The sequence below is a fragment of the Conger conger genome, chromosome 5, assembly GCF_963514075.1.
Source record: "Conger conger chromosome 5, fConCon1.1, whole genome shotgun sequence".
Taxonomy (NCBI): Eukaryota; Metazoa; Chordata; class Actinopteri; order Anguilliformes; family Congridae; genus Conger; species Conger conger.
This window is the reverse complement of record NC_083764.1, coordinates 49,872,272-49,888,449: the sequence shown is the minus strand read 5'-3', so window position 1 is coordinate 49,888,449 and position 16,178 is coordinate 49,872,272. Positions and strand designations below refer to the sequence as shown.

The 16,178-nt window shown below is 42.1% G+C and overlaps 2 protein-coding genes across 4 annotated transcripts in view; one reads left to right on the top strand and one right to left on the bottom strand.

Moving 5' to 3' along the window:
- The window catches only part of rxrga (retinoid x receptor, gamma a), a 30,006-nt gene extending 19,709 nt beyond the window's left edge, over positions 1-10,297 (top strand). For 2 of the 3 annotated variants that reach the window (XM_061241717.1, XM_061241718.1), the window contains 9 exons: positions 31-257; positions 3,342-3,480; positions 4,081-4,260; positions 4,797-4,957; positions 5,191-5,320; positions 7,145-7,277; positions 8,214-8,305; positions 8,991-9,096; positions 9,789-10,297. In XM_061241717.1, the coding sequence (XP_061097701.1) occupies positions 31-257; positions 3,342-3,480; positions 4,081-4,260; positions 4,797-4,957; positions 5,191-5,320; positions 7,145-7,277; positions 8,214-8,305; positions 8,991-9,096; positions 9,789-9,936 (1,316 nt within the window). In that variant the 3' untranslated portion in view covers positions 9,937-10,297. The remainder of the gene's footprint in view (positions 1-30; positions 258-3,341; positions 3,481-4,080; positions 4,261-4,796; positions 4,958-5,190; positions 5,321-7,144; positions 7,278-8,213; positions 8,306-8,990; positions 9,097-9,788) is intronic. The other variant, XM_061241719.1, reaches the window with a different exon arrangement.
- A 299-nt stretch (positions 10,298-10,596) lies between these two features.
- Positions 10,597-15,377, bottom strand: LOC133128910 (E-selectin-like). The gene is made up of 9 exons (XM_061242718.1): positions 15,047-15,377; positions 14,677-14,784; positions 14,163-14,348; positions 13,503-13,610; positions 12,590-12,775; positions 12,089-12,193; positions 11,901-11,922; positions 11,708-11,784; positions 10,597-11,488 (listed from the first exon to the last, which is right to left on the bottom strand). The coding sequence occupies exons 1-8, from the start codon at positions 15,375-15,377 to the stop codon at positions 11,724-11,726; spliced, it is 1,107 nt and encodes a 368-aa protein (XP_061098702.1). The 3' UTR covers positions 10,597-11,488; positions 11,708-11,723.
- Positions 15,378-16,178: the final 801 nt, after the last annotated feature.

The window sequence follows — 16,178 nt, the reverse complement described above, 5'->3', positions numbered from 1 at the left end:
TGCCCCTGCCCTCTTGTGTTCTGACTGCAGATCCGTCCTCTCACTGTCACATAACCCCGCCCCCGTCCCAGACGATGAACTCCATGGTGGGACACCCCTCCGTCATCAGTGCCTCGGTCAACGCCCCCCGGCCCCTCCCTTCCCCCCTGAGTGGCATGGGCTCGCCGTACTCCGTCATCACGTCCTCCCTGGGCTCGCCCTCCATCTCCCTGCCCTCCACGCCAGGGATCAACTTCGGTACACTTTGCAGTCCACAGGTGAAGACCCCTCCCCCTTTGGGTCATTGCATGCCATGCGAATATGGCAACAACAATGACGACTGTGAATAAATCCATTCACTCCAGTTATATTTGTGCAACTTTTGTCTTTTGTTGTATTTTGCTCAACGAAGATGACCATATTAGTACAAAGTGCATGTGAACATTTATGCACTAAAAACTAGGCAATTATTTGTGTTGACAAACTAGCAAATGAGCCCTAGATTAACATCTTTTCATGATGAGCCAGAAATAGAATACATTATCAAATAAAGGGTTTGGCTTTTGCATTTCCAGGACCATTTCAAATGTGTGTGGTGTTCTCCATCTATGTGGGTACTGTACATTGCATTACATTGTGCACTGGTACTAGATCTTGATTTTAACTATTGAGGAGGACAGAATCATGCCATGGATGGGGTCCTATTCTATAGCTCACATTAGTTAAGGACAGTTTGGTCAGACCTTCTGTCTCTGAAATGTGTGGAACTAGGTGGAGCATAAAACAGTCTTTATTTGTATTATTTGTTTTCTGGCCAATCATGATCTAAATAAAGTAAGCCCTGCTTCAATCCCACTAAAATCACCAAAAAGGTCCATGCGCAACTCCCCAGGTGAACTTTGGATGCTGTGCTACCAGTGGTTGAGGTAATACAGGATTCTGTGTCTTTACATAGAATACATCATGGCGACATGGCTCAGGCAGTAAGAGCAGCCGTCTGGCAGTCGGAGGGTTGCCGGTTCGATGGGCCGTGTCGATGTGTCCCTGAGCAAGACACCTAACCCCCAAAAATGCTCCTGATGAGCTGGTCGGTACCTTGCATGGCAGCCAATCGCCGTGAGTGTGTGTATGAATGGGTGAATGAGAAGCATCAATTGTACAGTGCTTTGGATAAAGGCGCTATATAAATGGCAACCATTTACCATTTACATCATATTCTATAACTGCAGATATTCCAAAGGTCTTTTTTCAGGCAGATGACCCAGACTTGAACCAGAACAAAATAATTAATCCTGTTTCTTTGACCCTTCTTTTGTGTTGTTTATCCTAATATTTACACAGCCATTTGTATGAAATTTGAATGAAAATTAAAAAACTGCTCCTGGTATTTTCTTTCATATTATTAGCTTGTGTAGCAAAAATGTGTTTTGATCAAAAACGCCAAAAGATTATTTGTTGCTTATTGCATACTAATTCTGCTACAAATGTCAGAATGAAATCATGGGTAAAATGTAAATGGTTGGAATTTATATAGTGCCTTTATCCAAAGCGCTGTACAATTGATGCTTCTTATTCACCCATTCATACACACACTCACACGCCAACAGCGATTGGCTGCCATGTCTTTGTCAGGGACACTTTGACAAACCCAGGGCGGGATTGAACCGCCAACCCTCTGACTGCCAGACGACTGCTTGAGCTGGCATATTATGGCAAAAATAGTTATTTTATCAGAACAAGTGAATTGAATGCCCTGCATTTCAATGACGCAGCATTCCATGGCCTAGTGTGACCACTGGCTATGCTTCAAAAACTTCTATATTTAACTGTCGTTATTTCACTCAATGGGTTTTTGTAATTCATCTAAGTGGCCACAGTGCCTGACCAGGCAAAGTAGCTCAAGCAACTGTAAGAGGTCACCACCTCCTCAGTCCTCGCCTGAGGGAGTCAGTGCAGACAATTTGGCAAGACTCAAAGCTCGAAAGACAGACCGAACATCCTTCTGAGAGGGGTTAGATTTCACTGTGCTGCATGACTGCTCTGGATAACATTATTAAAAGAAGATAATATCAGTAAATCCTTAGCTTTAGTTGTTGCTGAAAAAGAGCCAGAAGATGAAGTATATTTAATATTTGTAAGAACAAATTGTATTCATGAACAGTGTGTGAAATATTATGAGAGGGCATGTGTAGGACTGAGTCAGTTATTTTTGGCCTACTTGTAAGAACCATTTGCAGTGCATGTTTGTGCACAAGCACTCACTCCTCAATGCACAGGATGCCAAGCTGCTGCTTCCCTTAGCTCTCCATTCCCCCAGTTTAGCTCGTGCAGACATTGAGCTGGAGGAGAGGAATTGATGTGTAGCTTGTACAGGCAGATTGTTGGTGCCAGACTATGCAGAGGGCATTGCTGGTGCATGATTACATGTGGGTAGTCTACAGCCAATTGCACAACCCCTCACAGGGCTGCCAGCCATAGTTGGCACAGGTAGGGTCAGATTCAGTACCGGACCATGGGGCCCATCCACCCATGAGAACAGCATGAACTGAAGCAGACCCTAATCCAGCCCATTTTCTTTTCTGACCAGTTTCTTTCCGTTTACATGTTTTGAATGACTACTCATGATTTGAATCCAGCTATTTTAGATAACCTCAAACTAATGTAATTGAATGAACCCAGACAGGCTAAAACCATTTCATTTACATTTCCCATCTTCACCTAAATCCTAATCTGGCACCAGTCTACTTTATGGTAATCTGGAAATGTGCTGCTCTCTACTGTCAAGTATCTGAACTGCATATAGGATGGGGGCACTGGAAATCTATAGCTGTTTTCACACATGCATTTCCCTAACCCAGAAATGTTAGCAAATGTTAGCTAGAATTACCAGTATCACCATGTGTGAACAATGCTATCAAAGATTGCCTGCTTTTTACCTGCCATGGGACTACGGATGAAATTTAGATATGAAACTAATTAACAGTCCATTGCCGATTTAAAATAAACCAATAATAAATAAACTGGGTAAAATACCCTATAGACCTTGGTTGTGTGAATGAGAGAAGCCATTATATTGACCAAATATTTATGGCAGTGTTCTGTGTGTGAAAGTGGCTTATAGTTTGTTTGTATGTAAGTGACCATTACTTAAGTAGAGTCAGCATGATCTGAGTGACATTGTTTTCTCTGTTGGCCTGAGGGAGTAGAGTAGGAAATGCAGCAGGAAAGTCTGAAAGATTTTTTTCAGACTTCAGTCCTGAGGTTACAGCAGCAAGAACTGACTAATAAAATTTGGCATTTGGGTGTGGAAGATGTGTAATGGACATTACAACATGCAATTGGAAGTTTTTTGTCCTCCCCAGATGAGCTCACTTAACAGTGTGAGCAGCACAGAGGACATCAAACCCCCTCCCGGTCTGGCAGGACTGGGCAGCTACCAGTGCACCAGCCCAGGGTCCCTGTCCAAGCACATCTGTGCCATCTGCGGAGACCGTTCCTCAGGTAATGAGGGCAAACCCTTATCCTCTCTCCCCTCTGTAGCATACGTCCCCTGCATACTGAGCACTCCTGAAAAACGTTCCTGCTGAATACACAAAGACCATAGCTGAAATATGAAGTATGAAATATGACCATAGCTTTGTTCATTTGTAGGTCAATCATTATGTTAACAAGGTACTCAGATCTTTGTGTTGTATTTTCTTGAACATGGTTTTGGTGTTTTTTGACTTCATCCCCAAAAGCAGAGGTCTCCAATCCTGGTCCTGGAGATCTACCATCCTTTTCACTTCAACCCTAATTTGGCACACCTCATTCTACTAATTATCAGCTCAATGCGATCTGAAGCTGTTGAATGAAGTGTGCTTTGTTACGGTTGGAGTGAAAACCTATAGGACGGTAGATCTCCAGGAACAGGGTTGGTGACCACTGCCCTAGAGAGTATTGAGCAAAAATGTTAAATAATCATAATTTGGAAAAATGGAAAGAGTGCATTGCGGTTCAATTTGAATCATTCCATAAATGTTCCTGTGTGTGTGTGTGTGTGTGTGTGTGTGTGTATGTGTGTGTGTGTGTATGTGTGCATGTGTGTGTGTTCATGTCCAGGAAAGCACTATGGCGTGTACAGCTGTGAAGGCTGCAAAGGGTTTTTCAAGAGGACCATCAGGAAAGACCTCACCTACACTTGCAGGGACAGCAAGGAGTGTCTGATCGACAAGCGGCAGCGGAACCGCTGCCAGTACTGCCGCTACCAGAAGTGTCTGGCCATGGGCATGAAGAGGGAAGGTGAGCCTCCATCTCTTTAGATATACGGCAATAAATGGACATCAATGTCAGCAAAAGGTTGTGGATCACAAAGTGAGTGTATGGGAGTGAATGTTAAGCGAAGGTGCCATCGTAACATGATTCAGAAACTATCTAATAAGCTGCTGTACAGGCCTACCTAATGAAGTGGTCCCTGGGTTTACAAATAAACATAAATAAGGCATAAACACTTGTTTTCTCACTCACGGTAGCTTGCAAGCTAACTAGCAATGAGTGTGACAGAACAATTAGAGTTTACTGCCTGACACTATCTGCAAGCAGCAGGGAACTATTTTCTTTGAAAGTATTCTTATAGTTTAATTCTTCATAAAAAACCTTTTAATTAGAATGTCTCTAATATCATATATTATCATATTTGGTAACCGTTTTCTAAAAGCAATAATTTACTCTGCTGTGCATCAGACCGTACAACACCCCTTGGCTATGATTAAATGACTATCTACCATTGCCTGTCATGAGTTATTGGATAAGTATAACGGTATAATAACGCCTCTCAGCGGTGCAGGAGGAGAGGCAGAGGGGGCGGGAGAAGAGCGATAATGAGGTGGAGTCCACCAGCAGCTTCAGTGAAGACATGCCGGTGGAGAAGATCCTAGATGCCGAGCTGGCCGTGGAGCCCAAGACAGAGACGTACATGGACGCCAGTCCTGGGAACTCGGTACGTTCCCCATCCTGTCTGGGACAGCACTCTGCCTCCATTACCATGACCTCAAAAAGTCAGCGTTTACTGTTACACTGATACACAGAAGTTGTTTGTCCAGTTACAGTAGATACACATGCGGAACGGCAATTATTTTTAAACTAAAGCAAAGGCAAAGTAACCGTATTTCCAAAATGTACAGGTGCCCTATAACTGCAGCTTGTAAAACCCCTTTCCCTGCTTTCTGCCAGACAAACGATCCCGTCACCAACATCTGCCAAGCAGCAGACAAGCAGCTCTTCACTCTAGTTGAGTGGGCCAAGAGGATCCCGCACTTCTCTGAGCTACCGCTCGACGACCAGGTCATCCTGCTGCGAGCAGGTATGACACGCACACAGAGGAGGCTCCAGCACACGGCTTCTGCACCTAATGCACACAACTGCAAGTTCATCTTCACACTCTGCTCATTCAAATATCCATCCATCCATCCATTATCCTAACCTGCTTATCCTGAACAGGGTCGCAGGGAGGCTGGAGCCTATCCCAGCATACATTGGGCGAAAGGCAGGAATACACCCTGGACAGGTCGCCAGTCCATCGCAGGGCACACACACCATTCACTCACACACTCATACCTATGGGCAATTTAGACTCTCCAATCAGCCTAACCTGCATGTCTTTGGACTGTGGGAGGAAACCGGAGTACCCACACAGACATGAGGAGAACATGCAAACTCCGCACAGAGAGGCCCCGGCCGACCGGGATTCGAACCTAGGGCCTCCTTGCTGTGAGGCGGCAGTGCTACCCACTGCACCATCCGTGCCGCCCTCATTCAAATATTTGAAATCCAAAAGATATTCTGTAATGTTTACTTCATAACTTTCTGCATACATTTGAAATGAGTCAACCTGTCTCACCTCATTTTTGTATTTTTAGCAAAATAGAAATAAGATTTTAAACCTAAATGTATTTAGTTAAACGTAAAGACTAAAATATTTGTTGGGACTGACTTATTCTTAATTTTTTGCAGTGTAGTACATTGACATTTGTAGTGTTATGACATGCCCTTTTTATGTAGAAAGTCTACATTTAATTATTAGATATTTAAAAGTGAATATTTGAATAATGAAACTGAACAATATTGTAAATAACCTATTATGTAATATATTCAAGGGCAAGTACAGGATTAAATCGGTTTATGTCCAGTATATAAATAGCATTGGAAATGTCCCTTTCCTATTGGATTCCTTATTGGATTATCCAACTACCATTGGACTTACATTGGTTTTCTCATAAGCATAGGCTCTCACAGTGCTCTTTGTCCCAAAGAGGATTTTATCATGAAAGCATGCCATAATGTAGCATTTCCAAAACAAGAGGTCGTGAGAGGGGTCAAAATAAGCATAAACAAGTGTAGGCCACTGTATTGACTTGTGAGTTCTGCCCTGAGTACAGACCAGTTTGTGTTTGTCGCTGGGTTCTGCAATGTGGATTGTATCTGTGCTTACATGCTAAACGCCGAGTTCCTATCTCAAGTTTGTTTCTGGCCAGTAATTGTAGTAATGTGTGGCTGTGTGCATGTTTTTTCCACAATACGTTACAACTTGCGCCTGTGGGTACGTTCTGACTGTAGAGGGATCTGGTTTATAGTGCAGTCTGTAAATATTTGGACAGTGGTAAAAAAAATTCTTATTATTTCTCAGTAGTCATTGGCACAAATCTGGTCCTTGATGTTGGTTGTTGATCCTGGTTGATGTTGACAAATGCAATAACAGACCCCTAAGGCAAAAGTCTACAATCAAGACTAGATACTGAAACCTTTCGTATACCTACACTAAGGAAGCAAATGAATACAGATGACTTATCGGAAACTGCTGAGAAGCCATCTGTCCAATTACTTTTGATCCCCTAAAATGGGCGGAATTTGTATAAAAAAGGATGCAATTCCTAGGTGATGGTGAAATATGGATGTAAATGGATGCCTCAAATTAACGTGACAGTCTGCACTTTAACCTCTCATTGTTTCATTTCAAATACAATGTGCTGGAGTACAGAGCCAAAAAAAACTGAAATTGTACCACTGTCCAGATACTTTACACTGTATATTTGGCGGGTACGCTCTGACTGCAGAGGGGCCGAGTGTCTGCGGGAAAGAGAAATGCCTGCGAGCAGAATCAGAGTGCCGCACGTTGGTCTCCCCTCAGGTTGGAACGAGCTGCTCATCGCTTCCTTCTCACACCGTTCGGTCACAGTCAAGGATGGAATCCTGCTGGCTACCGGGCTGCACGTCCACCGCAGCAGCGCCCACAGTGCTGGTGTCGGTTCCATCTTTGACAGGTTAGACCGGTCCTCAGAATGCCCAAGCGGCCAAAACCGGGCTTCGCTTTTGAAGCTCGTTTCCTGGTCTAGTTCAGAGATGCTGCTCACTAGTGCCTCTGCGGTTAGTTCCAGGCATTTCAGCCACCCCTTTCAATGTAAGTCAATGGTAACAATACGGTGAAATGATTTGCTACCTTCAATTTCTGACTGTAATTCAGTCTTTTTAGCTGGCTTGCCAGCTAACGTTCGCTTCTCCGTAAGTGTCGCCGAATGCTTCCATAAGAATATCCACGGTCTTATTTAACTTGCAGACACGTAGAAACCAAATTAAAAATGTCCTTGTAAAATGTACACTTGTATTCTCCCATAAAATCCTGGTAGGCTCCTACTGTTATATGCAGTAGCCGGCAATTCATTCGGCTTTAATTTCACTTCCACTTCATCGATTCTTCACATTTAGGTACATAGTGCGCATGCTCTGGTGCCAAAAACCCAATCGTCAAATATGGCCGCCTCCATTAATGGACTTCTCGCGCCATTGAGCAGCTCCCATATGAATCCATGGGACCGGAAAGCGGATGCTGTCTCCAGTTTTTATATATCACAATGGCCTCAACATTAGACTCCAGTTTAGATTGGTCATTTACATTAATTTGTGCATTGGTTTGGTTGCAGGTCACACCACTGACCTGCAACACAATCCAGGGACAGCTGCTACACAGCTAAATTAATCTTTCCTAAAGGAATGAAACAAGTGTTTGTTCAGTCATACTTTGTTTAAATTTATCATAAAGGAAATGTATTTCTTGTTTGCTTTAGTGTGTCCATAGTGACCTGTTCATTGCAGTTTACTGGTGTGAGCTATCATCTATTTTTCAGAGTACCGCAGCAGGCAGGCTTCAGTGGAAATGAGTTTTCATTTGTTGTATTCCCTTGTGGTTTTCTTTTCTGCAGAGTTCTGACGGAACTGGTGTCAAAGATGAAAGATATGCAGATGGATAAGACAGAGCTGGGCTGTCTCCGTGCCATCGTCCTGTTTAACCCAGGTCATCACACTCTTTTCAGTGTTGTCCAAATACCAAACGCACAGCATATGCATTGCATTACCATAGATTCTCTGGTCATTTCACCACTCACCGTTCTCTGTAATTACTCAGCAGATTTGTTTCTAACCAGTATCATGTATTCATATGACTTAATATCACTTTCCGCTCTAAATACACAATGGGGGGAATTTGGTTACAACTATGTTAGAGACTATGTTCACACTTGACACAGGTTCATCCTTATCACTGCATTGTAGTTCCATTATCCGGTCATTTCTCTGACTACAGAGTGGGAACTGTGGGTATAGCTGAGGCTTTAGGTAGAGTGGAGACTGTAGATAGTGTGGAGGCTGTAGGTGGAGTGGATACTGTAGGTAAAGTGGACGATTCAGGTAGAGTGGAGACTGGAGGTAGAGTAGAGGCTGTAGGTAGAGTGGAGACTGTAGGTAGAGTGGTGACAAGGTAGATTGGAGGTAGTGGGTAGAATGCAGGTAGTGGGTAGTGTAGAAGCTGTAGGTAGAGTGGAGACTAGGTAGAGTGGAGGCTTTAGGTAGAGTGGAGGCCATGGATAGAGTAGAGGCTGTAGGTAGAGTGGAGGCTGTAAGTACAATGTATGTGCAGAGGTACACACCAGCATCCCTTGGAGAGTATGTGAGTATACTAACTGTGTATGTGCCACTTACAGACGCAAAGGGCTTGTCAAACCCACCAGAGGTAGAGAGTCTACGGGAGAAGGTGTACGCTTCACTAGAGTCCTACACCAAGCACAGATACCCTGAACAGCCAGGCAGGTGTGTGCTCACTTTTTTCAACTGTTCCTTTTATGGTTTTGCCTACAATTTTCAACCATCAAGTTGCGTTTGCCTGTCCATCTCAGACAAATGCAAATTCTGAGCAAGTTCAATGCATCAGACTGGGAGAAAACAAAATTGTAAAGACAAAAGTAAACTATTGTAAGGTGCTCCAGAGAGGGATGTGGGAAACGAAATGTGTAGTAGTAATAACGCAGTTTCCAATAAGAAGTCAACTACTGTCCTGCCACACTCTCTAGCAATATTTAATTAATTTATACATTTTTTAGTTAGAAAAAGTACCAATTTGTGTCCAAAGAGAACATTACTGTACCTTCAGGATACATTTGTGAAATTTGATCCTTGAAGAACAAAAATGTACCTCCACTGTCACTTTATTTCTGAGAATGTAGTGAGAGTGAGCCACTGGTTTACTTCCCAGCAGGGGGAGCCACAGTGTGCTCATGACCCACCAACAGATCCTGGATCAGCAGTGTTCACCTTTTTCAAAACTTTCATTGACAAAGGAGAAAAAGCCACTCCTATCCTACCACTTTTCTATTTAGTGAACTTGTTCCTTAATGGTCAAAGCTCCACGGTGGTTAGTATAGGTTCCAGTGTACATACATTGTAGATTGCTGGAAATTCACTTTTATAATTCATTTCAATTTTTTAACACTTTCCTCCTCCAGGTTTGCCAAACTTCTTCTTCGCCTGCCAGCCCTGCGCTCTATCGGCCTGAAGTGTTTAGAACACCTCTTCTTCTTCAAGCTGATCGGTGACACGCCCATCGATACCTTTCTTATGGAGATGCTAGAGGCACCGCACCAGATCACATGACAATGGAACCTGCTCCCTGTAAATACCCTCAGACCTGTGTAATTCATAGAAGGATGAACTCGAGCAAAAGTTGTAAAACTGCATATTTTGTACCAAGCACAATTATTAATGTGAAAACAATTTGTACTGGACTTTTCAAAGTATGCTGTCAAATGGAATTTGATAGGAATGTACAAGAATCTTCCTTTTTTTGTAAATAGATAATTACAATTATCCAGTTTTAAAAAGCAGCTTAATGCAATATAAAATTTAATTTTATTCAATGAAAACAATTTATAGAGAAAACAAACTGCCACCAGCCTAGAATTTCTAAAATCAATTTTAGAATTCTTTGAAAATAAAAAGTAAAATGAAAATGTTATTTGCCTCCATTTGCTAATTTCTGCCACATTGTGTGATGTGTGTCCAGTCTTAGTTGTCCTCATCACTGATGTTAAAACAGAATATTTTGAAGCCCATGTTCTGACCGAGATGTGACAGTGTCATGACAGTGGCTGATATGTGGAGCATTTTACTCTGATTTCAGCTGTGATATTTTACCACACTTTTTAAACACAGCACAGCATATACCCCAGGTCAGAAGTTTGGAATCAACTTGCCTTTTTCTGATTTAATATTTTAGTTTCCATTTGTAATCGAATAATTCACACATGGTCAAACTCAGACTCAGAGCTTTTATTAAAATATAAACACAGCTATGTGGCTAAAACTAACACCGACAGCACCATATTTATTCAAGTTGAGACAACAGAAAGAAAACAGCATACAAGTGCTATGGTTATTCACTTTACTTTTCAATAATAAATATCAATAATAACTTCAACAGCACATGGATTTTTTTCCCCAATTTGGTAGCCAATTGGACCCCGTCTGATTCAATTAGAGCTAGTATTAGATACACCGCCCACACCCCGTCCCTCGACGGCCAGCAGGAGAGCGACACATCTTCTTGTCTCACAAGTCGTGACCGTGAGGTGCTTGTTTGTGCAAGTCTGCTGCGTCTTAGCCTGTTGCGCCACGCGGCTCTTTGAGGAAGTTTAAGTGTCATTTGTATTCATTTTACATGAGGTAAAGTAAAAACATCAACAATATATTCGACAAGCCCAATAAATCGTAACCAGTTCAAGTTTGCCAGACCAATTGTCGAGGACCCGGCCCTAGGCTCGCCTGATGAGAGATTGACGGGGGATGGGTTAGGCAGGAATGCATTGTTACCCCCTCGCACATGCCACCGAGGTGGTAGTAAGCACGCCCGTAAGAGGAAAAATATGTGGTTCAGAGATAATGAGCAGCCCTACTTGTCAGCACAATGAACAATGAGCAGAATCGCAAAAGTAATTAATCACATCCAGACACTACATTTTTCGGAATTACAGTTAACACCTCCCACTGGAAGAGAAATGTGAAAAACATTGTGCAATATTATGCCCATCTATCTTTTCTAAGTTGTGTTTCACTGCCAGGTGAGCATGCTCAGATGAAAGAGTGTGCTCCATTTGCTCAGTCCTTCTTGTCCCGAATGGCCGCTCTACAGGGTTGGTGTAACAGGGGCCTAGAAAGAACAGCAATGAAAACAGGATCCAATTTTACTGCATTTCTCCCAGTACCAATGTTGTAAAAATTTTGTTTGCGTCACTTATTTGTGCTTTGAATGATTGGGAATTTTCTGATTTTATACAGGTAGTATTGTTATGATTTGCACTAGTATTAGTAGTACTAGCAGCAGTGGTGGTTGTAGTAGTCTAATAGATCGTTAATAGAGCATATTTACCTGTGTGTGAGAGGCTTTAAATGAGACTCTCAGCACTGTTCCTGTAAACTTCTGGAGGATTGTCACTATACGTATCACTGAAAGACAGATGAAGCCATATTATGTACCTTACCGTTCCATTCAGACCACACATATATTGAAAATGGTGAAATGAAGCTGTGAAATTGTCATTTAAGACCACGAAGGAACTCACTTGTTCAGGCCAAACTGTTTTGCTGGGGGGAAAAATAGAAAAAAAATCAGGTGAGTACAGCACCGCAGCAGAGAAATGTCTTGACCAAGTATGTTTGTACTTTTGTGTGTACAAAAGTTCTGTGTGTACTTTTACACCCTCAAATATGAACTAGACTAGAGGATGAAAGCGAAGGCTGCAGTCTGTACCTTTCTTCTTCCTCTGGTATAGTATGAAGACCCACACAATGATTGGCAGGACAGTAAGTGCTGCTACGACCCATTTGACCACATCCATCAAGAGAGAACGATGAACTGTAAGAAATAATATTGCACAAGACAGTGATGAAAGGGTATGCCACCTGCTAGGGCATATCCCATACATACTGTAAACAGCGCCAAATGTTTGGCACGTTGAAATGAAGATACACCCTCTTACTTGTAAACACACAGAATACAGATGCAACTTCACACAGCTACAAAGAAAAGGTGTTTGAAAGGTGAGTTCCTTCATGGTCTTAAATTACAACTGGTATGGTTGCCTGAACCTTTCATACATATATTTCATATGGTAGTTAAGCTCCTGTTCTCATTGCATATGCTTCAAAACAAACAGGTCGGGTAACCACCGTCTCCATTTCAGAAGACAAGCCTAAACATGTTTAATATACTGTAAATTCAGTTTGATTTCGTTGCAAGGTTCAAAGTTACCTTGACAGAGAGGCTTCTCTCCGACCCATTCCCCTGAGGCATTGCACATCATGACTTTAGTCCCATGGAGAGTGAATCCTGCATGGCAGGCGAAGCTGCAGGTGGAGCCGTAGCGAAGCTCTCCAGTGGAACCTGGGCAGATAACACTGCCATCCCGTGGGGCCTGGATTATGGAGCAAAGCACGGCTACCAGCCGCACACAAGAAAACATGACGTCAGGACTCCCAACACACTTCATCACATAGAGACATACTGTACAGTGCCCTCGTCATCATCCATTTATTTATTTGCCTCTGTCCTCAACAATATGAGATTTGTAATAAATAAATAAAATCACGTGATTAAACTGCACATAGTCAGATTTTAATAAAGGCCATTTTTATACATTTTGGTTTCACCATGTAGAAATTACAGCAGTGCTTATACATAGTCGCCCCCCCCCCCCCATTTCAGGGCACCATAGTATCACAGCAATGTTCAAATGTCATGTTTAGTATTTTGTTGAATATCATTTGCAAGCAATGACTTCCTGATGTCTGGGACCTATCACCGTCATTAGAGTCTGGATATCTTATTTTCAGGTTGTCTTATATGCAATACTAAAACTCTGCATTTGAATGGATCTCTATGGGAATTGGGGGGTGCGACTAGATTCAGCTGTAAATTATGCTGATATAGTATGAAACACATTTGTTGGCTAAATGGTTTTAAGTCATCAAGGGTCTAAGGTATCAAATGAGCCTGTGGTGCTGCCATCTATGCAATAGATATGAGATAATTGTTTCTCATGACAAATGTTCCTGTTGAACTCAATGGAAAAAATATTCAGGATAAACAATAAACAAGCACTGGGTTTTGAGCGTGTGCTACAGAAGGCACATAGCATAAAGTGAAAGACGGCAAGCTTGCTTACCACTTTCACAACGCTGCCCATAGAATCCTTGGAAGCACCTGCACTTCAAGCTGTTGTTAGTTTCCACACATTCACCATTGCCACTGCATGAGTCCAGCTGACAGGATACTGTAGAATAAATTAGTTTACTCCAAGCTGCATGAAGCAACATGTTTTGCATAATTTTCTTTCTTTATGTTCAGTCCTTCAAATTCATAAATGGTTGGCATTTATATAGCGCCTTTATCCAAAGCACTGTACAATTGATGCTTCTCATTCACCCATTCATACACACACTCACACACCAACGGCGATTGGCTGCCATGCAAGGCACCGACCAGCTCGTCAGGAGCAAATGGGGGTTAGGTGTCTTGCTCAGGGACACTTCGACACAGCCCAGGCGGGGATCAAACCGGCAACCCTCCGACTGCCAGACGACTGCTCTTACTGCCTGAGCCATGTTGTCCCCAATATGACATTGTGATATTGCATTGTTTGGCATTTGTATGTATGCATACTAGCACTGACCAGCAGATCCTTAAACTTATCCTTAAACAAATCAGCTTGTAATTGTAAGGAGAAAAATGTGTAGAATGTAAAATGTCCCACGCTTAGTACTTATGTTGCAACATATGATCAGCACACAAATACAGCAAAATGAAATGGGAAAGCGCCTCATACCTTCACACTGTGGCTGACTGTCAGTCCACTGTCCATCTGGTCCACACAGCAGCTTGCTGGAAGTGTTCAGTCTGTATCTCTCCTCACAGTGGAACTCGCACTCTGCCTTGTAGAAGAAGCTGCCCAGAGGACGTGTACAACGCATGGAGCCATGCGCCGGGGATGCTAGTTCTCTGCACTTAATCGCTGAGCAAGAAGAGAACCACGGTACAATTTGTATTAAGACCTCGAGGAAAAGTCAGTAATGTTGTATAATTCAAGAATTGCACTTCCTCCACCGAGTTTATAATTGAGTAATTCCGTGAAATGTTTCGCATGTGTCAAATTTCGTTTCCTTTTTTGGTCTCTCAATGCTGACGTTCTAAATTACAGCTAAAACATATATAAATGAAATCTGTACTCTTGATTTTGCAATCCGTGCTCAAACTGTATTATTCTGTTATATGTATTTTAGATTTACAGAGCCGGCAGAAGAACACGCTCTACAAGCAGAGTAAAAGATAGCAAGGTTTACCGTTTTCACATCGCACCCCGTAGAATCCTTGTGAACATTTGCATGTGTGATTATTGATATTTTCCATACATTCACCATTGCCGCTGCACGAGTCTGGACGACAGGATGCTGGTGAAGAAAAGTAGTTTAATTTGGAAATTTGAGGCATTTACAAGAGGCATCATGATATAAGCTCACTTACAATGCAAATATCCTTGATATCCTTTGGATTTGTATCACTGTTTATTCACAAACGTATAATATAACTTTTGAACCTTTTCGCCTCCTCAAAATAGAAATACATTTAGTTATTACGCCGCACATTTTTCATTGCTGATGCAGAATTGTTTACAATAATGCAGCATCGCAAATTGTAGGCTGTGTGTCATACCTTTGTAACACAAGGCTGTTTTATTCCTTAAGCAAGACTCGTCGTTCCATGTCCCGGAGTTTTTTGCGCTCTTGATGTAAATCTCCACGCAGCGCTCGTTACCCTTTCCGTTGTTCGGTTCGTTTGGGGCCCAGTTTGACACCTCTGGCGTAAGCGACTTGTTGATTGCGACCAAGTTCCACTCGCGCTTGAGTTTTCTGATCCCAATCCAATAGTATTTCTTTTGTTGTGGCAAATAGTCGTTGAGATACACGTTTTCCTCCCGGCTTTGAATGGCAACCAGGTCTATGTAATGTGCTTGGCACCACTTCCGTGCGATGATCCAGTTCATAGTTTCGTTTGAGTAGTGATAGGACCACCCATCTACTCTGGTAAGTGCGCCTAATACTGAGAAGAAAAAGAAAATTTAAAGCAAGGTGTTCAAACTTTTTTTTTCTTCTATTGAAGGACAAATAGTATTTGCAAAATACTCTAATACCTATTTAACCTGCTTCACGTTGTGTATATGAGCTGATAACGTTGTGTATATGAGCATGATAATGTAATATAATATTCTAATGTGTGAAAGGAAACTCTGATGTCTTACTTAGATAACAAATAAAGAGAGATGTTGAGGAATTGAAGGTCCGGGCAGCATTTATCCTTTGGTGCTCACTATGAAGTTCCTGCAAAAAGACAAAACAAAAATCAATTTTAACCTGTACTTTAAAACCAATTTGAAATAGGATAGCAGTGCCAAAACACAAATATCATGCTATCCTTGTTACCTACCATTCCAAATATTAAACAAAGTTTTTCAAGGAAAGTTTTCCTTGTCATTGACAATTCAAGCAGTATACTTCCAGGTCCTTCTTCCAATTCTTGTCCATTGCCTTTATACTCAAACTCCATTGCCTTTATACTATTATTCCGGTACATAATGTGGAATTTCCCTTGCGGAAAACGCCACACCTTTTTGACACCAGTTCCTTTCAAATCATTTTCGTGAGCCAAGGCAGCCTGATAATTCACAGAGAGAGACACAACCAACCCCTTCCCAGGTGGAGGAAGGAAGGGAAACTGGTTTGACAAATATTTATCACAGAATTTTTTCACCGAAGACATGCTTTCTATTTTATGTTCATAACCAGGA